The sequence below is a fragment of the Typha latifolia genome, chromosome 1, assembly GCF_019914945.1.
Source record: "Typha latifolia isolate L0001 chromosome 1, TyphaL0001v2, whole genome shotgun sequence".
Taxonomy (NCBI): domain Eukaryota; kingdom Viridiplantae; phylum Streptophyta; class Magnoliopsida; order Poales; family Typhaceae; genus Typha; species Typha latifolia.
In genome coordinates this window covers 10,937,495-10,960,635 of record NC_133086.1, presented here as the reverse complement: position 1 = coordinate 10,960,635, position 23,141 = coordinate 10,937,495, and the positions used below count along the sequence as shown (strand labels likewise).

General features: G+C 35.6%; 1 protein-coding gene across 1 annotated transcript; it reads right to left on the bottom strand.

Annotated features, from left to right (window-relative positions):
- Positions 1-20,468: 20,468 nt before the first annotated feature.
- LOC140798961 (flowering-promoting factor 1-like protein 3) lies at positions 20,469-21,117 on the bottom strand. The gene has a single exon (XM_073153056.1). It carries the CDS (start codon positions 21,048-21,050, stop codon positions 20,709-20,711), a length of 342 nt encoding a protein of 113 aa, XP_073009157.1. The 5' UTR covers positions 21,051-21,117; the 3' UTR covers positions 20,469-20,708.
- Between the last annotated feature and the right edge of the window lie 2,024 nt (positions 21,118-23,141).

The window sequence follows — 23,141 nt, the reverse complement described above, 5'->3', positions numbered from 1 at the left end:
GTCTTGGTTAGAAAGTCCTATTTTATAATTTGCATTTACATCTTTTTCCTAAGAAATTGAGAAGTAAGTGGACGGGCCCTTTTACTATATGCACTATCTATCCTTATGGAGCTATCAAGATTGAAAACCCTAAAAATGGTGAGGTATTTAAGGTGAATGGTCAAAGGCTTAAACCATTTTTAGAATTGCGCAATCGAGAAGTGGAAGAAGCACTTCTAGAAGATCCTAATTATCAAGGCCGATCTCTATATCTACTAGAGATTGTTTTTATACATTGTTATTTGACTTTTTTTATTATTATATGTACAGCCTTTGACAAGAGGAAGCTTGTAGTATAAATTATCCTTCTCAAGTAAATTCTACCATTTTCTTTGTGCTTTATTTTCTTACAGGGGATTGAGAGAACGGGAGCGAAGAAGACGAAGGAGGCAAGGCAAAACTCAATCTCAATAATCAGTAATAATTTTGGTTGCCCTACACATCCTTTTATAGGCTAACCAACAACTCACATTAACCCTAAAACACAATTTTCGCCGACCGCGTTCGAACTCGCCCGACCGCGTTCGAACGCACCGAATTAGCTCTTCTGGATTTGCGAACACGATGCAGGCGTTCGAACGCGTGATCGAACGCGCCTGTCGGTATTTGCGAACGTGATGCAGGCGTTCACAGTGCGTTCGAACGCATAGTACATTCTCTTCACCACGTTCACAACCCCGTTCACAAACCGCGTTCAAACTCACTCCACCCGCGTTCGAACGCGACTTACAGAAAACTTATTTTAATGGGAATTAAACACTAAAACATGAAGCAAAAACACTCCTAAAGTGAATCCATACTCGAGACGACGTCGGTGAAGTCCGAATCGTATCAATTTCCTCATTCTATTTTTATACACCTATTTAAAAACACTAATGGGACGTGTTTTAGTGATGCAATCTTCAGAATGTAGTCTTGTTACCATTATGTTTCTAAAATAAATATGAGGATCAGTATAAATTATCTTATATTCTTAGTAATTCTCGATCTATCGTCATAGAGTTTTATGCTAATTTGATACACTTAGTTAGGGTCTTTTCTTATCGCATTAATTATTTATTTTTATTAAAATAAATTTCCTGTATGTCGCGTTCGAACACGAAAGAGGTTGCGTTTGAATGTGCCTACATCAGGTTCGCAAAAACAGAGAATGTGAAACGCGCATTCGAACGCGATCGGGCGCATTCGAATGCGGCGTTTGAATGCCTACATCTAGTTCGCATCCACAAAGAACGCATTTTGTGCGTTCGAACGTGATCGACGGGAATCTTCTAGAATTAGGGTTAATAATTATTATGTTAGGTTTTTATTTGTTGGCAATTGTGTACAAAATATTCTAAGTATATTTTTTTCATGTATGTCGAGTTCACACCGCATTCACAAACGCGTTCGAACGCGGATACTATGTTCACACAGACAGAGAGCCGCGTTCACAAACGTGTTCGAACGCGGGTACTGCGTTCACACAGACCGAGAGCTGCGTTCACAAACGCGTTCGAACGCAACCTGAAGAATTCAAGCTGTCGCGTTTGAATGCACTCGAGCCCGTTCGAACGCACCAACAAAGTTTAAGAATATTGTACTTTCGTGAGTACGGATAAGATTAGGATTTAGCTCTATCTTGTACTTTCATGAGTGCGGATAAGATTTGGATTTGGCTCTATCTTGTACTTTCGTGAGTAAGGATAAGATTAGGATTTGGCTCTATCTTGAAGATCGTGAGTACGGATAAGATTTGGATTTGGCTCTATCTTGTACTTTCGTGAGTACGGATAAGATTAGGATTTAGCTCTATCTTGTACTTTCATGAGTACGGATAAGATTTGGATTTGGCTCTATCTTGGAGATCATATATAAGGATTGTGATGCCCTATCTTGGGGGGGTTGAAAAAGCATTATTGAAGGAGACTTCTTGAGGCTACATCGGTTCTTCAACTAACAAGGTTCCACTCATCTACAAAAGTTAATCTTTCATCTTAAGGGCTATCTGGACGAAAGATCAATCTCGAGGGTTACTGAGATTGGATTTCAATCACGAGAAGCAGTGAATCTTGGGTTCTAACGAGCAAGACTGAGAGGAACAAAGTCGTTTGGATCGACAGGTTGTTTTGTGAGTCAGTCTTGTAACTGCTACTATTCTAGTGATTGGTTTTGATCCGAGTTTGAATCTATGGTTTTTTCCCGTTTGAGTTTTTCCACGTTAAAATCTTGGCGGTCATCTCTGCTTTCGTTCTTAATATTTCTACGGACTTTTACTTAAGAGAACGAGCGAGATCATTGCCTAGTGTTTAGATACATACGTGTGTCTAGGGGTTCTTTTCAATTGGTATCAGAGCAAGTTCTCTCACCCTTTGAGAGAGATCAGAAAGGCATGGATTTTCATAGAGATGGACCATCATCTATTAGACCTCCTATTCTAGATGGATCAAATTATGGATATTGAAAAGCTAGGATGAGAGCTTATTTGAAGTCTATAGATGAGCGAGTATGGATGGCCATTGTGAACGGTTGGAGTCCACCAATGTATATGGTGAATGATAAGTTTATTGAGAAACCGATTGAGTCATGGGATAAGACAGATTGTTAGGTTTTTATTTGTTGGCAATTGTGTACAAAATATTCTAAGTATATTTTTTCATGTATATGAGCTTTACACAAGTCTAGAATATCTCTGGTTTGAAGAATTGCAAGATTATTGGAGAAAAGCCGTCGAGTTCACACCGCGTTCACAAACGCGTTCGAACGCGAATACTGCGTTCACACAGACAGAGAGCGGCGTTCACAAACGCGTTTGAACGCGGTGCGTTCACAAACGAGTTCGAACGCGAAATCTGCGTTCACATAGACAGAGAGCCGTGTTCATAAACGCGTTCGAACGCGGTGCGTTCACAAACGAGTTCGAACGTGAAATCTGCGTTCACACAGACAGAGAGCCGCGTTCACAAACGCGTTCGAACGCGGTGCGTTCACAAACGAGTTCGAACGCGAAATCTGCATTCACACAGACCGAGAGCCGCGTTCACAAACGCGTTCGAACGCAGGCACTGCGTTCACACAGACCGAGAGCAGCGTTCACAAACACGTTCGAACACAACCTGAAGAATTCAAGCTGTCGCGTTCGAACGCACTTGAGCCCGTTCGAACGCACCAACAAAGTTTAAGAATATTGGACTTTCGTGAGTACGAATAATACTCGGATTTGGCTCTATCTTGAAGATCGTGAGTACGGATAAGATTTGGATTTGGCTCTATCTTGTACTTTCGTGAGTACGGATAAGATTATGATTTGGCTCTATCTTGTACTTTCATGAGTACGGATAAGATTTGGATTTGACTCTATCTTGGAGATCATATATAAGGATTGTGAAACCCTATCTCTAGGATAGTTGAAGAAGCATTATTGAAGGAGACTTCTTGAGGCTACATCGGTTCTTCAACTAACAAGGTTCCACTGATCTACAAATCTTAATCTTTCGTCTTAAGGGCTATCTAGACGAAAGATCAATCTCGAGGGTTACTGAGATTGGACTTCAATCACGAGAAACGGTGAATCGTGGGTTCTAGCGAGCAAGACTGAGAGGAACAAAGTCGTTTGGATCGACGGGTTGTTTTGAGAGTCAGTCTTGTAACTACTACTATTCTAGTGATTGGTTTTGATCCGAGTTTGGATCCGTGGTTTTTTCCCGTTTGGGTTTTTCCACGTTAAAATCTTGGCGTTCATCTCTGCTTTCGTTCTTAATATTTCTACGGACTTTTACTTAAGTGAACGAGTGATATCATTGCCTAGTATTTAGATACATACTTGTGTCTAGGGGTTTTTTCACACATTATGAAAAAGTTGGCTAGAATAGCAAAGCAATAAATGCAATTTTTAGTTGTGTTTCCTCGAAAGAATTTAGAAGAATTTCTACTTGTGAGATAGCAAAAGAAGCCTGGACGATTTTAGAAACAACTCATGAAGAGTAAAGCTATGAAAGTTACTTGGGATGACTCAGATGAATCTAATGATGATTCTGGAAAAGACGAAGAAAACTTTGTTGCTTTTCCCTCTTCTCTACTCAATATTGATTCCGTTGTTGATACTGATAGTACAGATGATCAGGATATGTTACCAGCTGAGGAAGATGAATCTGAAATTCAAAAGGCATATAATGACTTGTACCTGGAGTCGTTTAAACTCAAGAAAAGCAATCTTAGACTACTTCAACGACTCAAGATAATTGAACTAGAAAGAATTCAATTTGAGGAGAAGTACAAATTGGAACTTGAACGTGTCAAAGACCTTTCTGAATAACTTGACAATGCGAAAAATAAATTGAAGGCTGATGAAATTGAACTAGAGCGATTGAATAAGGAAGTGACATTTCTAAAAGGGAAGAACAAACTTGATGAGATTCTAAAAGCTAAGATCTCTAGAAAAGACAGGTATGATGTTGGATACACTAGTAATTCAAATAATAACAAAACTGTCTTTGTTTCCGCAGGTATACCAAAGGAAGAATACCTGAAGCCATCAACCGCATTTACAAAGCAATCCTGGATGAATGCTTCTAAACTGAAGTTGAATCTACAAACTAGTGAAACTTCGACGGTACCAAAGGTAAACTCTAGTCACACTCCTCAACAAAAGGTGAGTAGAAAAAGGTTTGTTCTGACATGCTATCATTGCGGCATTCTATGGCATATTCGACCTTATTGCAAACTTTTGCAAAAACCTAGAAGTGCTTTTATTTATGGGATGAAAACAAAGGCCATATGGGTCAAAAAAGTGATTTGAAATGTTATTTTGTACATAATGCCTTGAAAGCTTTAAATTCTAACTTGTGGTATTTAGATAGTGGTTGTTCAAGACATATGTCAAGAGACAAATCCTTATTTTCTAATCTCGAAGAATATGAAGGGGGAGTTGTGACATTTGGAGATGGTAACTCATCCAAGGTAATAGGTAAAGGAAAGGTAAGTACTCAAAGTATTCTGATACGATTCGGACTTCACCGACGTCATCTCGAGCATGGATTCACTTTAGGAGTGTTTTTGTTTCATGTTTTAGTGTTTAATTTCCATTAAAATAAGTTTTCTGTAAGTCGCGTTCGAACGCGGGTGGAGTGAGTTCGAACGCGGTTTGTGAACGTGGTGAAGAGAATGTACTGTGCATTCGAACGCGGTGCGTTCGAATGCCTATATCGCATTCGCAAATCCAGAAGAGTGAACTCGGTGCGTTCGAACGCGGTCGGGCGAGTTCGAACGCGGTCGACGAAAATTGTGTTTTTAGGGTTAATTTGAGTTGTTGGTTAGCCTATAAAAGGATGCGGTAGGCAACCAAATTGAGGATTGATTATTGAGAATTGAGTTTGCCTTGCCTCCTTCGTCTTCTTCGCTCCCGTTCCCTCAATCCCCGGCGATGCCGCTTCTAATCTCCCTCGACTGGTCAATCACCCTAGTCCCTTAGGAGTGGCCCTCTCCTCCCCCTTCTTCCAATCTATCCAACACTTGCCCTAACCTTTCCATCATCCATAACCCTTTCACCACCACTTTTCCACCGGTGCCACCCCATTAACGCCGGTCCTCCACCAACCACCATTACCTAGGATCTCGTGCCTCCATCCACGGATCCAAAACAGAGCATCCTGACATTCGTCCACTAAACGGACGATATCTCGAGATTCCCAACTCAGATTCGCCTGAAACTTTATTTATGGAAAGCTCTTTTCTAGGGCTACAACATATTAAAATTTCACATCGATCCAACGGCGGCATATTTCGGGATCTTATTTCAAAGTTCCGTGCAAGATCAGTCCAGATTTGAGAATCGGAAGAGATCGATCCATAGCCAGAGGCGTGATCGTATCAAGCTGGTATCAGAGCTCCATAACTAGAGGCATGATCGCAACATATTCCTAGTCTCGAAATTGTTATTTATGTTAATGGCTTGAAAGCAAATTTATTAAGCATCATTCAATTTTGTGATGAAGGTTATGAGATAAAACTCTCTAAAAATGATTGTACTATTCTAGATCATGATGGTAATGTTATATATTTTGGATCTAGAACATCTGATAATTGCTATGTTGTTAGAACTTCACATAATCTGAAATGTAACAAGACAAAACAATAGCACTAGAACATGTTGAGACGGAGAAACAGTTGGGTGATTTGTTTACAAAATCTTTGGATTTACAGAGATTTGAGTATCTTCGTACTTCTTTAGGGATTTGTGCTTTGGATTGATTTGTGTTTTAGTTTGTGAGTTTCTTATTATTTCGTTTCATTTTTTTAGGTTTTATTTTACTCTGAAATTTTCTTTGGTTTTAGTTTCAGATTTGTCGAGAGTTTTTGCTAAAAAAAAAAAAAATTGATGCACTCCTAGATTCGATAATATACTCTTGACATAAAAATATGATTTTTCTCTTGATTATGAGTTATTATAGTCAATTTTGTCATCTTGTAGTATATTGTTTCAATTTTGATTTTGTCACTCCCTCGACTTCTATATTAATAAAAATTTTAATGCACTCATAACGTATGTGTATTATTGTGTAAGCATAATATCATGAATATATTTTTTAAATAGCTCACTATTAACTTTGATTTGCACAGTTTGACCTCATGCTTAGTCATAAAAAATATGTTCATAAAAGATCAATGAAAAGGGCTACAATGAGTTAGTGTGAAAGCCGTCTTGTTTCGAGTCCAGTTTGACTTAGTACATTATATGCAAATTCAAAAAAAATATATGTGAATTTCTTCTTGCACTTTGTTTGATTTGTATTACAAGAAAAGGGCTACCTACTCATGTGTGAAAGCCATCATTGCACCTAATTTTTTTTTAAAAATACAAAAAAATTCCTGTTATGTTATGGAGAATAAGTCGAAAAGTGCAAAATTTCAATACTAAGTCGATTTGACTACTGTGTTGCATCATTGTTTATATAGGAAAGTTTGTTTAAGAAGATTGGTTCATGTTATCTATGCTCATCTTGCATATGCATATCGGTATGATCAATCAAGATTAATTTAATTTTGAGTGATGCATTAGAATTGATTATAATATGCTATTGATGATTTGATTGATCTATGTATGACTTATTTCATTTGATTGTCATATTCTATGTCTTGAATCTATTTTGAATTTTCTAGAAGTGCATCTCCAAAAAGATTTTTGATTTGTTTTAGTTTAAATTTTTTAAAAAAAATCCAAATCCTCAAGATCTTCATCTTTTTCATCAAAATTTTCACTTCAAACCCTTTTAAAGTCTTTTGGCCGAAACTTCAAGATTTTCTTCACTATTTGCGAGGTATGATCATTCATCAATTTTCTTATTTTTTATTCAATTAAGTCTCTTGATCTTGATTGATTTCGTGCGGTTTCGAGTTTTGATCACGTTAAAGTTAATATATTGATGTTTCTTGTGCAATTGAATGTGATATCTTAGCGTTTTCAAGTGAAAGATGGGTTTCATTTAGGGCCTTCATGGATTCTTCAGCGTCAGTTTCCTCCGAGTTCCTAGTCTTTGGCATTTGTGGCAAAAAGGGGGAGAGTGTCTAGGTGTCTAGGTGTGTAGGGGGAGCATGGCAATAGGGGGAGTTTGTTAGAGTTTTTCTGTCTTTCTAATCTTGCTTATAACTTTGCTTGGAGAAATTGTGAACTTTGTCTATTTAAGTACTTTTGAACTTATGCTCCATTGATAACTTGTGGTTGGATTGTTTATTCATTTCAAGTTATTTTCACTTGATCTTGGATTGGTATATGTTTATTTGCAGGGATTGATGTGCAAAATATTCTAAGTATATTTTTTCATATATATGAGCTTTACACAAGTCTAGAATATCTCTGGTTTGAAGAATTGCAAGATTATTGGAGAAAAGCCGTCGAGTTCACACCGCGTTCACAAACGTGTTCGAACGCGGATACTACGTTCACACAAACAGAGAGTCGCGTTCACAAACGCGTTCGAACGCGGGTACTGCGTTCACACAGACCAAGAGCTGCATTCACAAACGCATTCGAACGCAACCTGAAGAATTCAAGTTGTCGCGTTTGAACGCACTCGAGCCCGTTCGAACGCACCAACAAAGTTTAAGAATATTGTACTTTCGTGAGTACGGATAAGATTAGGATTTAGCTCTATCTTGTACTTTCATGAGTGCGGATAAGATTTGGATTTGGCTCTATCTTGTACTTTTGTGAGTACGGATAAGATTATGATTTAGCTCTATCTTGTACTTTCGTGAGTACGGATAAGATTTGGATTTGGCTCTATCTTGGAGATCATATATAAGGATTGTGATGCTCTATCTTGGGGGGGGTGGGGGGGTGAAGAAGCATTATTGAAGGAGACTTCTTGAGGCTACATCGGTTCTTCAACTAACAAGGTTCCACTCATCTACAAAAGTTAATCTTTCGTCTTAAGGGCTATCTAGACGAAAGATCAATCTCGAGGGTTACTGAGATTGGACTTCAATCACGAGAAGCAGTGAATCGTGGGTTCTAACGAGCAAGACTAAGAGGAACAAAGTCGTTTGGATCGACGGGTTGTTTTGTGAGTCAGTCTTGTAACTGCTACTATTCTAGTAATTGGTTTTGATCCGAGTTTGGATCCGTGGTTTTTTTCCGTTTGGGTTTTTCCACGTTAAAATCTTGGCGTTCATCTCTGCTTTCGTTCTTAATATTTCTACGGACTTTTACTTAAGAGAACGAGCGAGATCATTGCCTAGTGTTTAGATACATACGTGTGTCTAGGGATTTTTTTTATATTATTTTGGCTTGTTGGCTAGCCTCTATAAAGGTGTGGATGGCAGCTAAAATCATTATGCTATTGGATTATTGGTTTCTTGCCTTCTATCTTTTCTCTATTCTCTCTACCCTAATCTCCCTTCTCCCTCTTCACCAACCTACCACCTCTACCATTGGCAAGATCTCTCCTAACTTTTAATCTCACTCGTCTATCGAGTCATCTGTCTTCCTTGGGATCTCAACCACTTCTTTCCCTTCGTCTTTATCCCTTAAACAATATCTACCATCCACCCTCATCCCCATTATCATCAATAATCCTAACATCCACTCTACTTGTCACTACCACCATCATCCGTACTAAATTGTAATTTTGTCTCAGTTGCAGTTTGAATCTACAAAGGGCATAAGTATGAAAATTATATATCAGGGAGTTACAAATTGATTCCACTTGGTTTAGTAATTTTCTAACTACGGAAGAATATTTGGTGAATATTTTACCTCAATTGCGCGGACTGCTTCCTACAATAAATCCAGATTTTGAAGAAATTGATCCGTAGCCTATCATAATTATTCAGGAGAAATTTTTAGATCACATGTAGGTTGAATGTATAATATACTACTAATAAATATATCAAGGTTATTGAAATGCAAAAAGGTATAATTGATGTTAGAGCAATAGTCTCTCTACTGAGTAGTAACTAAGCCTTCGTGTAGCCACTTAGAAAGTGTTCGCGTCAAAAGACAGAGTTACCATCTCTAATTCATGGCTGCCAATTGTATACTACCTTTTTGGTTCGAGGTGTGATGCCCGAGGGGTGCCTCGTCACTAGTGGCTAAATCTACTAGTAGAATCCTTGCTACAAGGGCCATCTAGAAAGCAAGATAACACTAGCATTGCTCAACCATGAAATTCTAAGTTAAGTTAATGAGAAAATTAAGATCGTAATAAAGCATATTAAACATATATACCCTGGTGTTCCAGTGTGATTCAAATCTCGATTTATCTCCTTGTGTTTAATTGCAGCATGCTTTTTCAATTATGTCTTGGGAGAATGAATAGTTTCAATAAGGTTAGAGTGTATATTAATGCTAAATGAGAAGATAATTGGATACTTTACCTACATTTTTGAGATTGATTGACTCTAGCTATGTCCGCTTTGTGAAAATTTACTAGTATTTACCTGTGTATATTCTTCGTATGAGGTCTTGAGGGTAACTGCAACGTTTGAGATTTGCTGCTCTGAGTGGATGTAATTGTCAGTATTCCTGAGTTGATTTTCCTAAATGTTACATAATCAATAAGGAGCAAAATTTTAGGTGCCTTTGTTGTTTTCTTTTAAAGTTTTTTTAATTACTTGAGTCTTTTATTTTCTTTCTTTTATTTTGCTTAATGAATTTTGTGGGTAAATTCACTGCAAACCCTCACAAGACATGATTTGTCCACTAGTGGAAGCTAGGGGTTTAAAGGCTTGTTGCATGTGCTAAATGCAATTGTGATGCCTACAAAAGTGAGTTAGAATATTCTTTTTTTATTATGCCCAAATTATTAAATGTTAATATTTTATTTTAACTAATTAATGTATTTTAGTTATATGTAGACCTTTGATCAATTGAATCTCAGTTAATCACTAAAACTGATCAAATTTGGGCTCAATCTAGAATTAGGCTTAGCCCCTAATAACTAACTGAGTCTTTCTCTCATCTTTCAAGTCATGTTTAAGTCAAACCATGATCCACTAATCACTTTCTTCCTTATCTAATGATTTAAAATTCTTACTCTATATTTTCTAAAAATGAAAGAAGAATGTAATTTTTATGAAAATTGAATTGTTCATTCAAAAATAATCTTCCGATCCACCGGTGATTGATTTTTTGGTGAATCATAGAAAAAGAAGATATTTATGTTATCTAATATAAATGTGTTATCTACAAGTGGATTCCAAGACCTTCTTTCTTCTACTTTAAATTTGTTGTTTAGAATTTAGATATTAGTTGTTTTTCTTAAAAATGATACATCTAATGATTTAAAATTCTTACTCCATATTTTATAAAAATGAAATAAGAATATAATTTTTATGAAAATTGAATTGTTCATTCAAAGATAATCTTCCGATCTACCGGTGATTGATTTCTTGGTGAATCGTAGAAAAAAAGAGATTTCTATTATCTAATAGAAATGTGTTATCTATAAGTAGATTCCAAGACTTTATTTCTCTCACACTTAATTAAAAGAAATCTACAAGAAGGTTTTATTTCTCCATAAATCTCATAAACCCATTTTCCAACTAGGGTAAAATTATTTTTAAGATTTTTCAAACACTTCAAGTTTTCAAACAAGTCCTCGTGGGATCAATACCTTGCTTGCTAGTGTACTCCATAGATTCGTACACTTAAGAGTGTTACTTAATTTGTCACAACATGGCTCGTTACTAATCAGAAGTTAGCGCACCAATTTTTCAATCTATACTAGGTTTGTAGCAATGATGTAGCTCATAACCCAATGACTTGATGGAGCACTTCCCCTAGCTATCACTTTGAGATTAATGTGACACCAAGTATGGTGGAGTAATGTGATTCGGACTTGCTTGGATCACCTCATAGCGATATAAAGCTCACCGATCGAGTCATTTATCTTAATCTAAATATTTCTTATTTTAGATTAGTCATTTACCATTCACTTATTATTTAGATGAGTTAATTAATTAGTGGGTCTACTTAAGTCAGGATGGTTTCTCTGGCTACAACCAGATCAAACTCGCCGATAGCCTTCTATATATGTGTGGAGAGCAACCAAGTTAGGGGGAATCGAGAATTATCAATTTGACTCTCTCTCCCTCTCTCTCTCTCTCTCTAGAGCTCACATTGCTCCCACCTTCTCTCAAACCCTAGCCGCTGCCCACCAACGTCGACTAACCCCTCCTTTTATCGATCCCCTTAGACCGTTGGGGTCAACCAACCCCTCATTCCTTCTTTTATCGATACCCTTAGACTGTTAGGGTTGTCCAACTCCTTCCTCTTCCCTTCTCAACTTTGATCTATCTAAATTAACAACACCCTAGCTCCACCTTTCACGCCATTTTCATCAACCACTCGCAAACCGCACCACTTCCATTGCTGCCCTATTCCACTCAGCACCATCATTCTCACCATTAAGCATTAGAGCTCCAGAACATATAATAAGCTCAAGTGTTCGCCAAAGAGAGGCTTTCTACTTCACAAAGATAGCTAATCAGATGGTTCTTGCTTAAGAAGTAACTTAAACACTGAAATTAGAGTCAATAAGGGAGGAGTTGTATGTCTTATTTCAATTGTTTAAAGTAGAACAATCAATATTGTATGAATATGTGATTTATTATCCTCCCTATGCAAAAAAAGGTTTTTCATGTTAACAAAATATACCGTGATGTATTTGCTGATTTTAGGTTTTTCTCCGTACTCATACTTAATTTTTCATCAATCAACTTGAATTTGATTCTTTTTTATTTTGATTAGGATTTATATTTTCTTTTCTTACCAGGTTTGATTTTTAAAATAAGATTCTAAATTAGTCTTCCTAAATCGAATCAGTTTTAAATTGGTTTTTTGTTTAGAATTTGAATTGGCCTTTTGAATTTTATATCTCTAAAGCTAGCGGAACTATAAATCCAAAATTTCAAAAATAACGTGAATAGTTATAGTTATTCTAAAATGCCGCTTCTCGCACCTTTCTGTCCCGATCTGAAAAATTGACGAGCATAAAGAAGGTGAGACAGAAATAAAGCTCACCGCACATCACCAAAAGGATAAGAATATGATAAAGAAGAATTCTTCGTTGGTAATCAAACTCGTGACATACTGTGGGATCCTCTTCACGTGAACTGTGTCACATCACTCGCTCCGAGTACGAAGATCTTCCATTTGATTGGCTCCACAGATTCAGTTTCGTTGTCACCCGAAATCCTATTCATCAGACAGCTAAGTATCTTTTGCAAGTTTCTAAAGCTTTGCTGAACAGGTGTAACACTATCACAAATTCCATTGCCTGTCTAGTTAGGCCATCTGTTTCGTTATCCGATCACAAATGAGATGGAAAGATAACTATGCTCATCTCTTTTATCTTTTTTGTTTGAGCTCTTCCACCATACTCTTCTTTGCATCTAGGTGTTTATTAGTAAATACGAATCTAGCCATTGATGGGCCACGGTTTAAAAGAAATTCGTACTAATTTGCTTCTAAACTTGTAATGGAGAAATAATGTTATTTTAGATATTATTTCGACGAATATATTTAAATTAAACTCATTCATTTTGCATTAATATATTACATTTGAATTTTATTTTCTAAGAAAAATATTGAAATTGGCTTTTAAGTATGGAGAGAGGATTAAAGTAGTTTCTTCTCATTTTAAATCAAATAAGATATATTCGGTCTAATTTGAATCTAATCTCTTATTGACTAGTTATCTTTTATATTCAAACTGAGAAAGAGATGTGCTTGAAAAAAGGAACGTGAGAACATAACTATAATCTTAGTAATAAATTTGTAACAAAGGTTTATTAGAAACCGGCACTAGCTAGATATAAAAGGAGATAGAATCGACTATATTGTCTGTAACAACTCAGAATTTTAAAATATAAATAAATAAATAAATTAAATAGAAATATATATTTAGATAATGATGAATTTTATTTTATCCTTTATCTGATAAGATTTTTATTTTATCCTTTATGTGATAAGATTTTTATTAAATTAAATTAAATTTTTAGGCATATCTTTAAGATATTAGAATCCTTATTCTAATAGGACTCTTATTATATATTTTTTAATTATAAAAGGGGGCCTCGAAGAAAACCCTAGAGAGATTTTTTAAGATAGAAGTTAGGGGTGCTACAATACCGAGTAAAAAAAAGGGAAAAAAGATTATTTTTGAGAGAGATTAGAGAGAAAAAAGAAAGAAAATAGATGAAAAAAGATTTTATCATACCAAAGAGAAGAAAAGAAAAAAAAGACAATCATGGAGCACACTATCAGAAATCAATTTTAGATTGAACGATCAAGGCAAGTTTCTACTTATATTTTCTTAAATTTTTATTATGTAAAAATAGAATTGATGAATTGTAAATATCTCTTTATCTTTATGTTTATTCTTATCCTGTTTAATTTTATAAGATAAGAAATTTTACAATATGATGATGTCAATTATGCAGGAAGTTAATAAATTCATTATTTTAAGGATTTTAATAAATAATTAAAAATGTTAAGATTTTTTATTTTATAGAAAATTCAGATTTATCATTCTTGGAAAAAAAAGGGATTTTATTGTTTATTATTTTCAGATTTCAAAGTATTTATTTTTATTGCAGAAAATAAGAAATAAATTAGGAATATTTCAATTTAAATGAATTTTAGATTTCTGAAAATAATTAATATCAATTTTTATTGCAGAAAATAAGAAATAAATTCGGAATATTTCAATTTAAATGAATTTTAGATTTCTGAAAATAATTAATATCTATTTTTATTGCAGAAAATAAGATATAAATTAGGAATATTTCAATTTATATGGATTTCGTGTTCCTAAAAATAATTAATATTATTTTATTTCTAGAAAATAAGATATAAATTAGAATTACTTCATTTTAAAGGAATTTCGGATTTGTAAAAAAATTATTATATTTTATTTTAGAAAATAACAGAGGAAATATTTATGCTAATATATTTTATTTTCTATAAATAAAATATAAGAGATCTTTATTTTTTAGAATATGATCAAAAATAAAATATTATTTTTAAGACGTTTGCAAGATCAAATATTAGATTATTATTTATTCGTGTTTTCTAACTTATTAAGAATGATTTATATTATATATATTAGAGGAAATAGTAGTATTTGGATTTATGGATTATTCGTGTATATATTGTATTTGAAGAATTGAGAATTTTGATGATTAAGGAATTTGATACTTGAGATTTAGAATAAATCAATATAGTTGAATACTGATAAAAGTGAGATTTGAAACCCAATTTATTTTCAAGAAGATAAATCTAGGGAAAAGATTCTTGGAATGCAGCGTTACGACGTGCTACCGACTCTGGCGGGATTAGGGAAAAAAATTCTAGATTTTTATCCTGGTGACCCTAATCTTTCTCAACGACCAATGAAAAAGTCGGTAAGGCATTGTATAGTACCTACTATGACCCTAGACGGAGCGACTATCTAGAAAAGTCCCGGACGCCATCCCGATGGTGACTAGGTAATGTGATGTGGCCATGGGTCAGGGTACCTATTAATGAGACAATATCACACTTTATCAGTTTTGGCGGGTTTCCATGATAGTAAACTTTTGGCAGAGATTGACTGCTTTTATACTGATTTATTCAGATTGTGTTAATATGAATGATTTATGATTTGATTTCTATGAAAATACACTTTTAGCAGAGATTGATTAATTTTATATTGATTTATTCAAAATGAGTTAATATGAATAATTTATGATTCTAATTTAGTATATATGGATTTTAAAATTCAACATAAGAAACAAGAAAATTATTTATTTTTCAAGACAGCTTATATATATTATTATGTTCTTTTTCTGCTACCATATGTTTCACATGTTGATCTTTGTCATTAGACATATTATTAGTAGAGTGGGTTACTTGCTGGGCATCTAGCTCATGAGGACTTGTTATTTTGCAGGAATTTAAGAAGCCACTTAGTGAGGACTGTGAAGACTGAGTACCGATTTTGCTATGTCATTCTATTTTAGGATTTGATTACTATTTGGGCTTTCGTGTTTTCTTCGGATTTTATTCTAGAGATTCGCAGCCATCATGTTCCCATATTGGGGCATGACATTGTCTATATAACGTTGGAACTTCAAGGAAAGACGGATAGTTGTTGATGAAGCGATAGGATAGATCACCATTCTAAATGAACCTAAAAGATATTAAATGATTCTCTAGTCAATTTTCACCATTAAATAAAGGGCATAAAGGATATAAGTCAGCAAGGATTGCAAGAAGAAACACATTATGAGATTAGAAGCTTTTCCAAACACATAATAATTTTTCATAAAGAGTATAACCATAATTTAGCCTTTTGGCCATAGGCTTGCAAGACCAAATATAGAATAACACGAGAATCGAAACCCTAATTATACAAAATGACACTTCATTTATGAAAAAAATTCAAACTAGACTTATAAACCTAAAATTAACTCGACATGAACACATTGTAACAAATGAAATCAAATTCCAAGTTATACACTAAAAGAATAGGTCTCCGCCTTAATGAGACTTGTCTGTAGATCTAAAGAGCTCGAGGACTTGGCTAAGATATAGGTCAACTAGATGAGACCTCTGGATTGGCTGAACTAACTTGGGTCTAGCATTTTGGGTTGGTTCAAGCCTTTGTGGTTAGCATGTGGGGCTGAAATTTGATATGGACGTGAGCTATATTCTTAGCTAGGGATAGACTAGGAAAAGAGCTCGAATATGCAAAATAATATGATCTCCTCTTGGGCTAAGGTTTGATCTATCCCGTTTTTTAGATCTGGACACGATCTGACACAGAAATTATAAAATTGAAATCGAAAGATGCTGCCATCGGATTGACGTGAGTTTTTGATATGTTGTAGCCCTAGAAAAGAGCTTTCCAATATATCAAGTTTTAGGCAAATCGGATGTCAGGATCTCGAGATATCGTCTATCGAGAAGCATTAAGTGAGCCAGCTTCGCAACCGAAGTGCCACTGGTTCAATGGTGTTCATTTTGCCCTCGATGGCTATCCTGCCCCTTTAAATTCTTGTCGTTGGCATGTCTTGTAACTTCTTTTCCAATTAATAGAGAATCGCAAACTTGTTTGCCATACATTGTATTTTGCTTGTCTTTGCTTTGTCGCAATCCAAAACAGGTGCATCGCTTGTGAAGCGAACGGTTGACTTAACTTTGCTACTTGAAAGTTGAGTGTCGCGCGGTCTTTGTCTATCGCAAAGACTTAGTCCGTGACAAGTGGTATCAGATTAGTGGACAAACATCGGGTAGTTTGTCTTAGGATCTATGGATGGAGGCACGAGATCCTAGATGATGGTGGATGGTGGTGGACCGGTCATATGAATCAGATTAAATTAGATCACATCAAAAGGAGATTAGACTCAATGGATTGAGTCTAATTATCTTATCTGATTATTTGGTTTAGTTAGAGTCTTAGTAGGTTAGGATTTTATTTAATTAGCTAAATCCAGCTTTGTGCAATTTTGGAAAAATATTCGTAGAATATTCTACACATATCCAAATAGGATAAGGTCGCCAACCTCTAGATCTACAACTTTGATATTCATAATTTCTCTAGATTTGGAATCTATATGTGACAAAACGAAAGCTTAATCCGAGAGGTAATCGGAGAAGATAAGGAATACTGGTTTAGTTGGTTTGTTAGGGTTTCATATTATTTCAGGACTTATTGACTAGCCTCTATATATATATGGATGATAGCCAACTTTATTATGGAATTGGATTATTGATTTCTTCAGAGATTGGACTCTCTTACTGTGTTTTTTCAAGCCACCCCTCTTCTTTGGGATCTCAACCACTTCGTTCTCTTTGTCTACATCCTTTAACGACTTCCACAATCCACCTTCATCTCCATACCCATCCATAACCCTAACATTCACTCCACCTATCACCACTACCATCACCCACGTTATTCTATATTTTCGTCCCTGCTACAGTTCGCATCTGTGAAGGGAGTAATATAAAAGTTGTAGATCAGGAAGTAATAGATCTAACCTAATTTGTTTCATAATTTTCTAACTAACGGGAAATATTTGACGAATATTTTTCCACGATCACGTAGGCCGATTTCTGTAATAAATCTAGATCTTGAATAAATCATTGCGTAGCCTATCTTTAGTATCGAAACTTATCAATTTGGTATCAGAGCCTATCAAGTGGTGGTAGAAGGGTTATGAGTGATGGAAGGATTAGGGAGGTTAGAAGCAGCTTCACCGGGGAACGAGAGAACGGGAGAGAAGAAGACGAAGAAGGTAGGGCAAAAACTCAATTATTTCAATAATGACTCCATAGTTGCCATCCACACCTTTAGAGGCTAACCAACAATTCAAAATTAACCTTAAACAGTGCATTTTTGCCCACTGCATTCAAACGCACAATTCACACTCTCTGGATCTGCGAACCTAATGCAGGCATTCGAAACACACTCCACCCGCATTCGAACGCGACATACAGAAAAATTATTTTTCTATAATTAAATACTAAAATAAAAGACAAAGACATCCCTAAAGTGTATCCATATTCGAGACAACATCGGTGAAGTTTGAATCGTATCGCAAAACCCCTAGACTAGGCTGATGCTTTTGTCAGTTGGATTGGGTTGATTAGGGTTTGGAGTGCGCCCCTTGCATGCAATGAGCTTGGATCGCCAACTTAGAGTGCATGCATCACTAGGTAGAATTTCTAGTGTTTTGATTCAAGGTGGAGGGTGACTAAGTGGAAGAATCAGCTGACGAATAGGAAGGGACAAGCAGCGGATGGATGGTGGTTGCAGCTAGGAGATAGAGCGATGACTTGGAGGTTTTCGATCAAGACCTAGTCGAGGCATAGCGAGTGGGTTTGGAGGCCAGGAGTGGTGGTGTTGAGGCCGAGGGTGGAGATGGGATAGCTCGGTAGAAATTCAACAAGGAGGTGGTGGTGGTGGACATAGTGGCATGGGTATAAGCTAGCAGCTATGATTAGCCTACGGTGATGGTAAAGATAAAAGCTATAGGGAATGTATAGACACAGAGAGATGAAGGAAGAAAATTAAAAGATAAATGAGGAGGGAGAAGTTAGATCCAAATCAATATTCATGCATAACTCAACTGGACCCTCCACATATTTGTAGAGGCTAATAGCAATTATGATATTTTAAAGTTTTTAATGACAATAATATAAAATCTCTTTCTTAAACCTATTTAAACTACTTTATTCAAGGCTAAAAAATGAGAGTAGTTAAACTAGTTTCGGAGCTGCACACATTGTAAACATAGCCTATATATTTTATTTTCAAAAGAGAGAATATTCTTTACTCCATTAGTTATTGTTAGGTTAAAGTTAGCTGTGGGGTTTTTAAGAAAATAAAAGCAAAATATAGAGGGTTGAATGATAAATATCTATATGCTAAATGTGAATGATACTAAATAAAAAATTATGGTGTTTTATTGATAAATCTTCTTATAACTTGATCCAAGCATCATATTAGCTTTATTTTAGAACTAAATTAAGTCTTCAAAAATAACTTGGAGACAAATTAAAATACTGATTTCAATAAAATGGGATTAATTAAAGCCTCTAAAATATTAAAATCGGATTCAAACACCAAATCATGTAATCAACAGATTTAAAACTATTGTTGTTTAATCTCAAAGATGATACTAGAGGAATGAGACAGGAGTAATTTAGAAAATATTAAAACTATTATTTGAAAGACGTAATATTCTATTTTTTTCGATTTTATCATGTGGTTGTTAAGTGAAACTTAAGTGAATTGTTGCTCCTTATTTTTTTGATAAATAGGAGGCTTTATTTTATCATGGGGTTTATGTACAATATAAATTTGAATCTGAAATAATTATACAAACAAACACGAGCCCTTCTAATCAATGTGAGCACGTTTCTATGAGTTAATATTGAGTTTTAGTTAATTTACGCGGGAAGGTAGAGAGTATTCTAGGGCTGGGTGCGACCTGAGGCATCAAAGACTAAGTAAATTTCTTGGTTTATTTGTTCATATACTTGTTAGAGGAGCGAAATTCTTACTGACAAAGGTACTTTTTATCGAGGACAAGATGACCACAGTTTGATCGGAGGACTTGCCGTCAAAGTATCATCGTACTGAAACTTTTACCCTAATGATACCTCTGTGGTTAGTAAGTTGATAAGTCCTCCCTCCATCCTCTCTCTCTCTCTCTCTCTCTCTCTCTCTCTCTCTCCGGGCTAGTATACCTCTCTTCAATTGGGCAAGCACCTCTCTTTCTATTGGGCAAGCACGGTCATCAACTTGAAAGGCTTATCTATCTGTTGGGTCGGCTGTGATCCCCACAACTTTGGAAGCCACAAACAGCATTGAAGTTGTGTACTGTCCCACTTAATAGCTCAAAGCAAAGTATCTAGTTCAGCACTAAAACAGCAACAGACGACAGGCATGATGAGGGCCAAATCATATTCTTTGGTCCTTCCACCACTGCCTATTTGCTAACATTCTCCAAACATGATCACTTAATTCCTAAGAATATTGTGAAGTAATGAGGAACATGAGATTATCTTCAAAGGTTTCAAGGTAATCCTCAAATTCCAGTAGCTTACATGAGTAACAAATCACCTTGTTTAACACACTCAGCTCCATTAATCACAGCAGCAAGAACTACATTCAGGCCAACCCTAAATTACTTCCTTATATATAGATATGTATGCCATCTAATATAACATAAAAAAGATTAAATCCTGTCCTTTTGTATTATTTTAAATATTTAGGAAATAGAGCATTAATTTATATTGATCTGAACATGCCTCCTTACAAGGGTCCTCTTTGCACAGCCAGGTGGGATAGATGATAGATAATTGAATATATTACCCACCGTTGGATCCATGATAACATAAATTGGAATTCATAATTAACGATCAGATATATAGCGAGGTTAGACTAATGAATTCCAGGACGTACGTTAAGATATATTCAAACTAATCATTGCAATCCTCCAAGCATAATATCTTAACAAGGAAAGGAAATCACTCTTATATAGTAGACAACACTACTATATCACAAACCACAAACTCACAACTCTCAATCAACCCTAATTATAAGTAAAACCAAGCTTGCACACCAACCAGAGTGAACTGATAACAACCAAACCTTGATATGTAAGTAGTCTTCACCATAAGTGGTACTTAGTATCACGCATCACGCATCACGCACCTCAAATAGGTTTCTACTCTTGACGACGATGTCATACATGTGCACCAACTTCAGCTTAGAGAAGTCTCTTGGGAGAGATATCAAGTGAACAGATGACCTCTGGTGGAACTGCAGGAGATCGGGGTCGTGGCAGTACCGCTCCCACCCGAGCTCAGAGAGTTTGCGCTCAAGAATCTCATATGAGGTGATCACCTCATTAGTGGGTGTATATACCAAGACTTTGCGCCGGCTGCTGCTACTGCCGGGTCGGTCACTTTGTTCACCTCCTCCGCCGGGGTGCTCTACTCGGCGAAGCACCCCGTCCTTGAAAACCCACACCCCAGACATGTGGTGTTCTTGGTTGTTATTTGAGAAGTTTTTAGTATTACAATGGGTGTAAGGAATTTGGAAGAAGGGAGGGGGCATTTATATACATGCAGATGTCAAGTACACTTTGACATGGTTAAGGTAGGACCCAGGTTGCTTAACTATGTGAGCTCATGACAGATATTGTCTGCGAGCACCATTAGGATGCAAGAAAGGCCCACTTCCTTTTGTGGGCATGATAGCAACAGGGAATAGCTAGCAGTCAGAATTCTCTCTTGCATCATTTGAGAACAAATGTAAGACGTAAGTGGCCGATCGACTATAGGAATTTATTATAGTGGCTACCCTTGATTGGCTCGCGTTAACTTGGAAAATGCTTTTCTGGCAGCCAATCAAGGGATTTGAAGTACTATAGTGAGGAAGGGCCGCCAGATATATGTCAATTTGGCACCGGTTTTCTATTTGCAAATCACTCAGTAATAATGGAGTTTTTGACTGGTCCAACTGTGCACGCCAAACAATGTACCCTAGTAGGTGAATTAGAAACTTATTTTACCCCACTATTTATTTTAAATAAATTTTACTCCACTAGTTGAGTGGTCCAAAAGAATGCCACAAAAGATATTTATGAAAGTATATAAAATTCAGCAATACTATGCGTAAATTACTCAAGGGTTTAAGGATTCACTTACCAAGCATCTACTTTGTTAAGAGTATAAAAAAATGCTCATTGAATTTAGTAATTTCATTTTTAACAACACGCTATCTCTAAAAGTAATTTTTCTTGACATACTTTTATGTGGCATTCATGTAACTTGGAATATTTTACAACTCAAGTAAATAGCCAAAAACTCATCCAAGTGAAATATCCATGTGTAATAGAATTTACGTGGCATGTACTCGAGTAAATTAGTTTGCAACTCATTTATCTAGCCTACAATAACCAAAAACTCGTAGTACAAGTGTAGCGCTACAAAAAGTTGTTACATTAGGAATATTGATGCGCTGTCAGATGTGAGATATTAGTTGGCCTTCACGTTTTGTACCAGAGAACTAGCATGTATATGCTTCCTAGAATAGAGTTTAATTTTAATAAAGTTACTCCTTTCCTTGAAAGAAGGAAATTGAGATGAAGAATTGAAACAGTTTTTAATAGATAAGCAGGTTAGTTCTTTATTATTATTATTTTTTGCAATAAAATATTAAAAGTAGAGAAGTTCTAAAAAATAACTATTTTTTCGATACTTTTCACAATCAAACACTGCCTAAACTTTAAAAAATTTAGTCCTTGTTCAGATTTGGTCTCATAATCTTTAGATCCTCTGGTATTTAGTTGTAATGTGGGATCAATATTTGGATCTCTATTGACTTTCTTATAGATTAGCCATTAATTACATCAAGCTATATTCTATGTGAATCAGGCGCATCAGATTTATTTCATTGAGACGAGATTTAGAACTAGAAGTGTCTATTGAAAAATTAAGAGTTTTGGATCGTGTTCCAAGATACGAGTATAATGAGAATTGAGTATGATTAATAAAGACGAATTTAGTATGCGAAGCTGGAAGAAAGTGGAAGATCAACTCAATGGCAACTATTGACTGTTCATCATCGTTGCAATATAGTCCATCGGGTAGAGATGCTAAGATAAGATCAAAGAGAAAATTGTGTTTTTACATATAATATAAAAGTGAAGTTTGATGCTTTACGGTTAACGAAGATACTCTAAATTTGTTGACATATATCCTCCAAAACAATGTAACAGTTACAAGGAAAGAGACTCCAAAAAGAACTTTAATTATGTCTGTTTGAAACCATACTGAAATAAAGATGTAATAATCTTCACATTCTAGAAGGTGGTCCTATACGAAAGTGGTCCTTTACTACGATGCTTCGAAAGAAAGTGTCCACAAGATTAGTAACCTGTTATAGATCAACAAGTGCACGAAGAACCACATCAGGAGATTTTTCTAGACTAGTTTACTGATGAGCACCTAAAGAGCCCATCAAAGAAAATTCGATTTTTTACTGGTCACTTATCCACTTAACAGGCCTTCGAGCAGCTTCGTTAACTTTTGGAGCTGCCTTAGTAAATTTTTGTTGCGAATCAGA

Excerpts from the sequence above, each read along its gene's own strand:
- LOC140798961 (XM_073153056.1), bottom strand. The coding sequence starts at position 21,050 with ATGTCTGGGGTGTGGGTTTTCAAGGACGGGGTGCTTCGCCGAGTAGAG.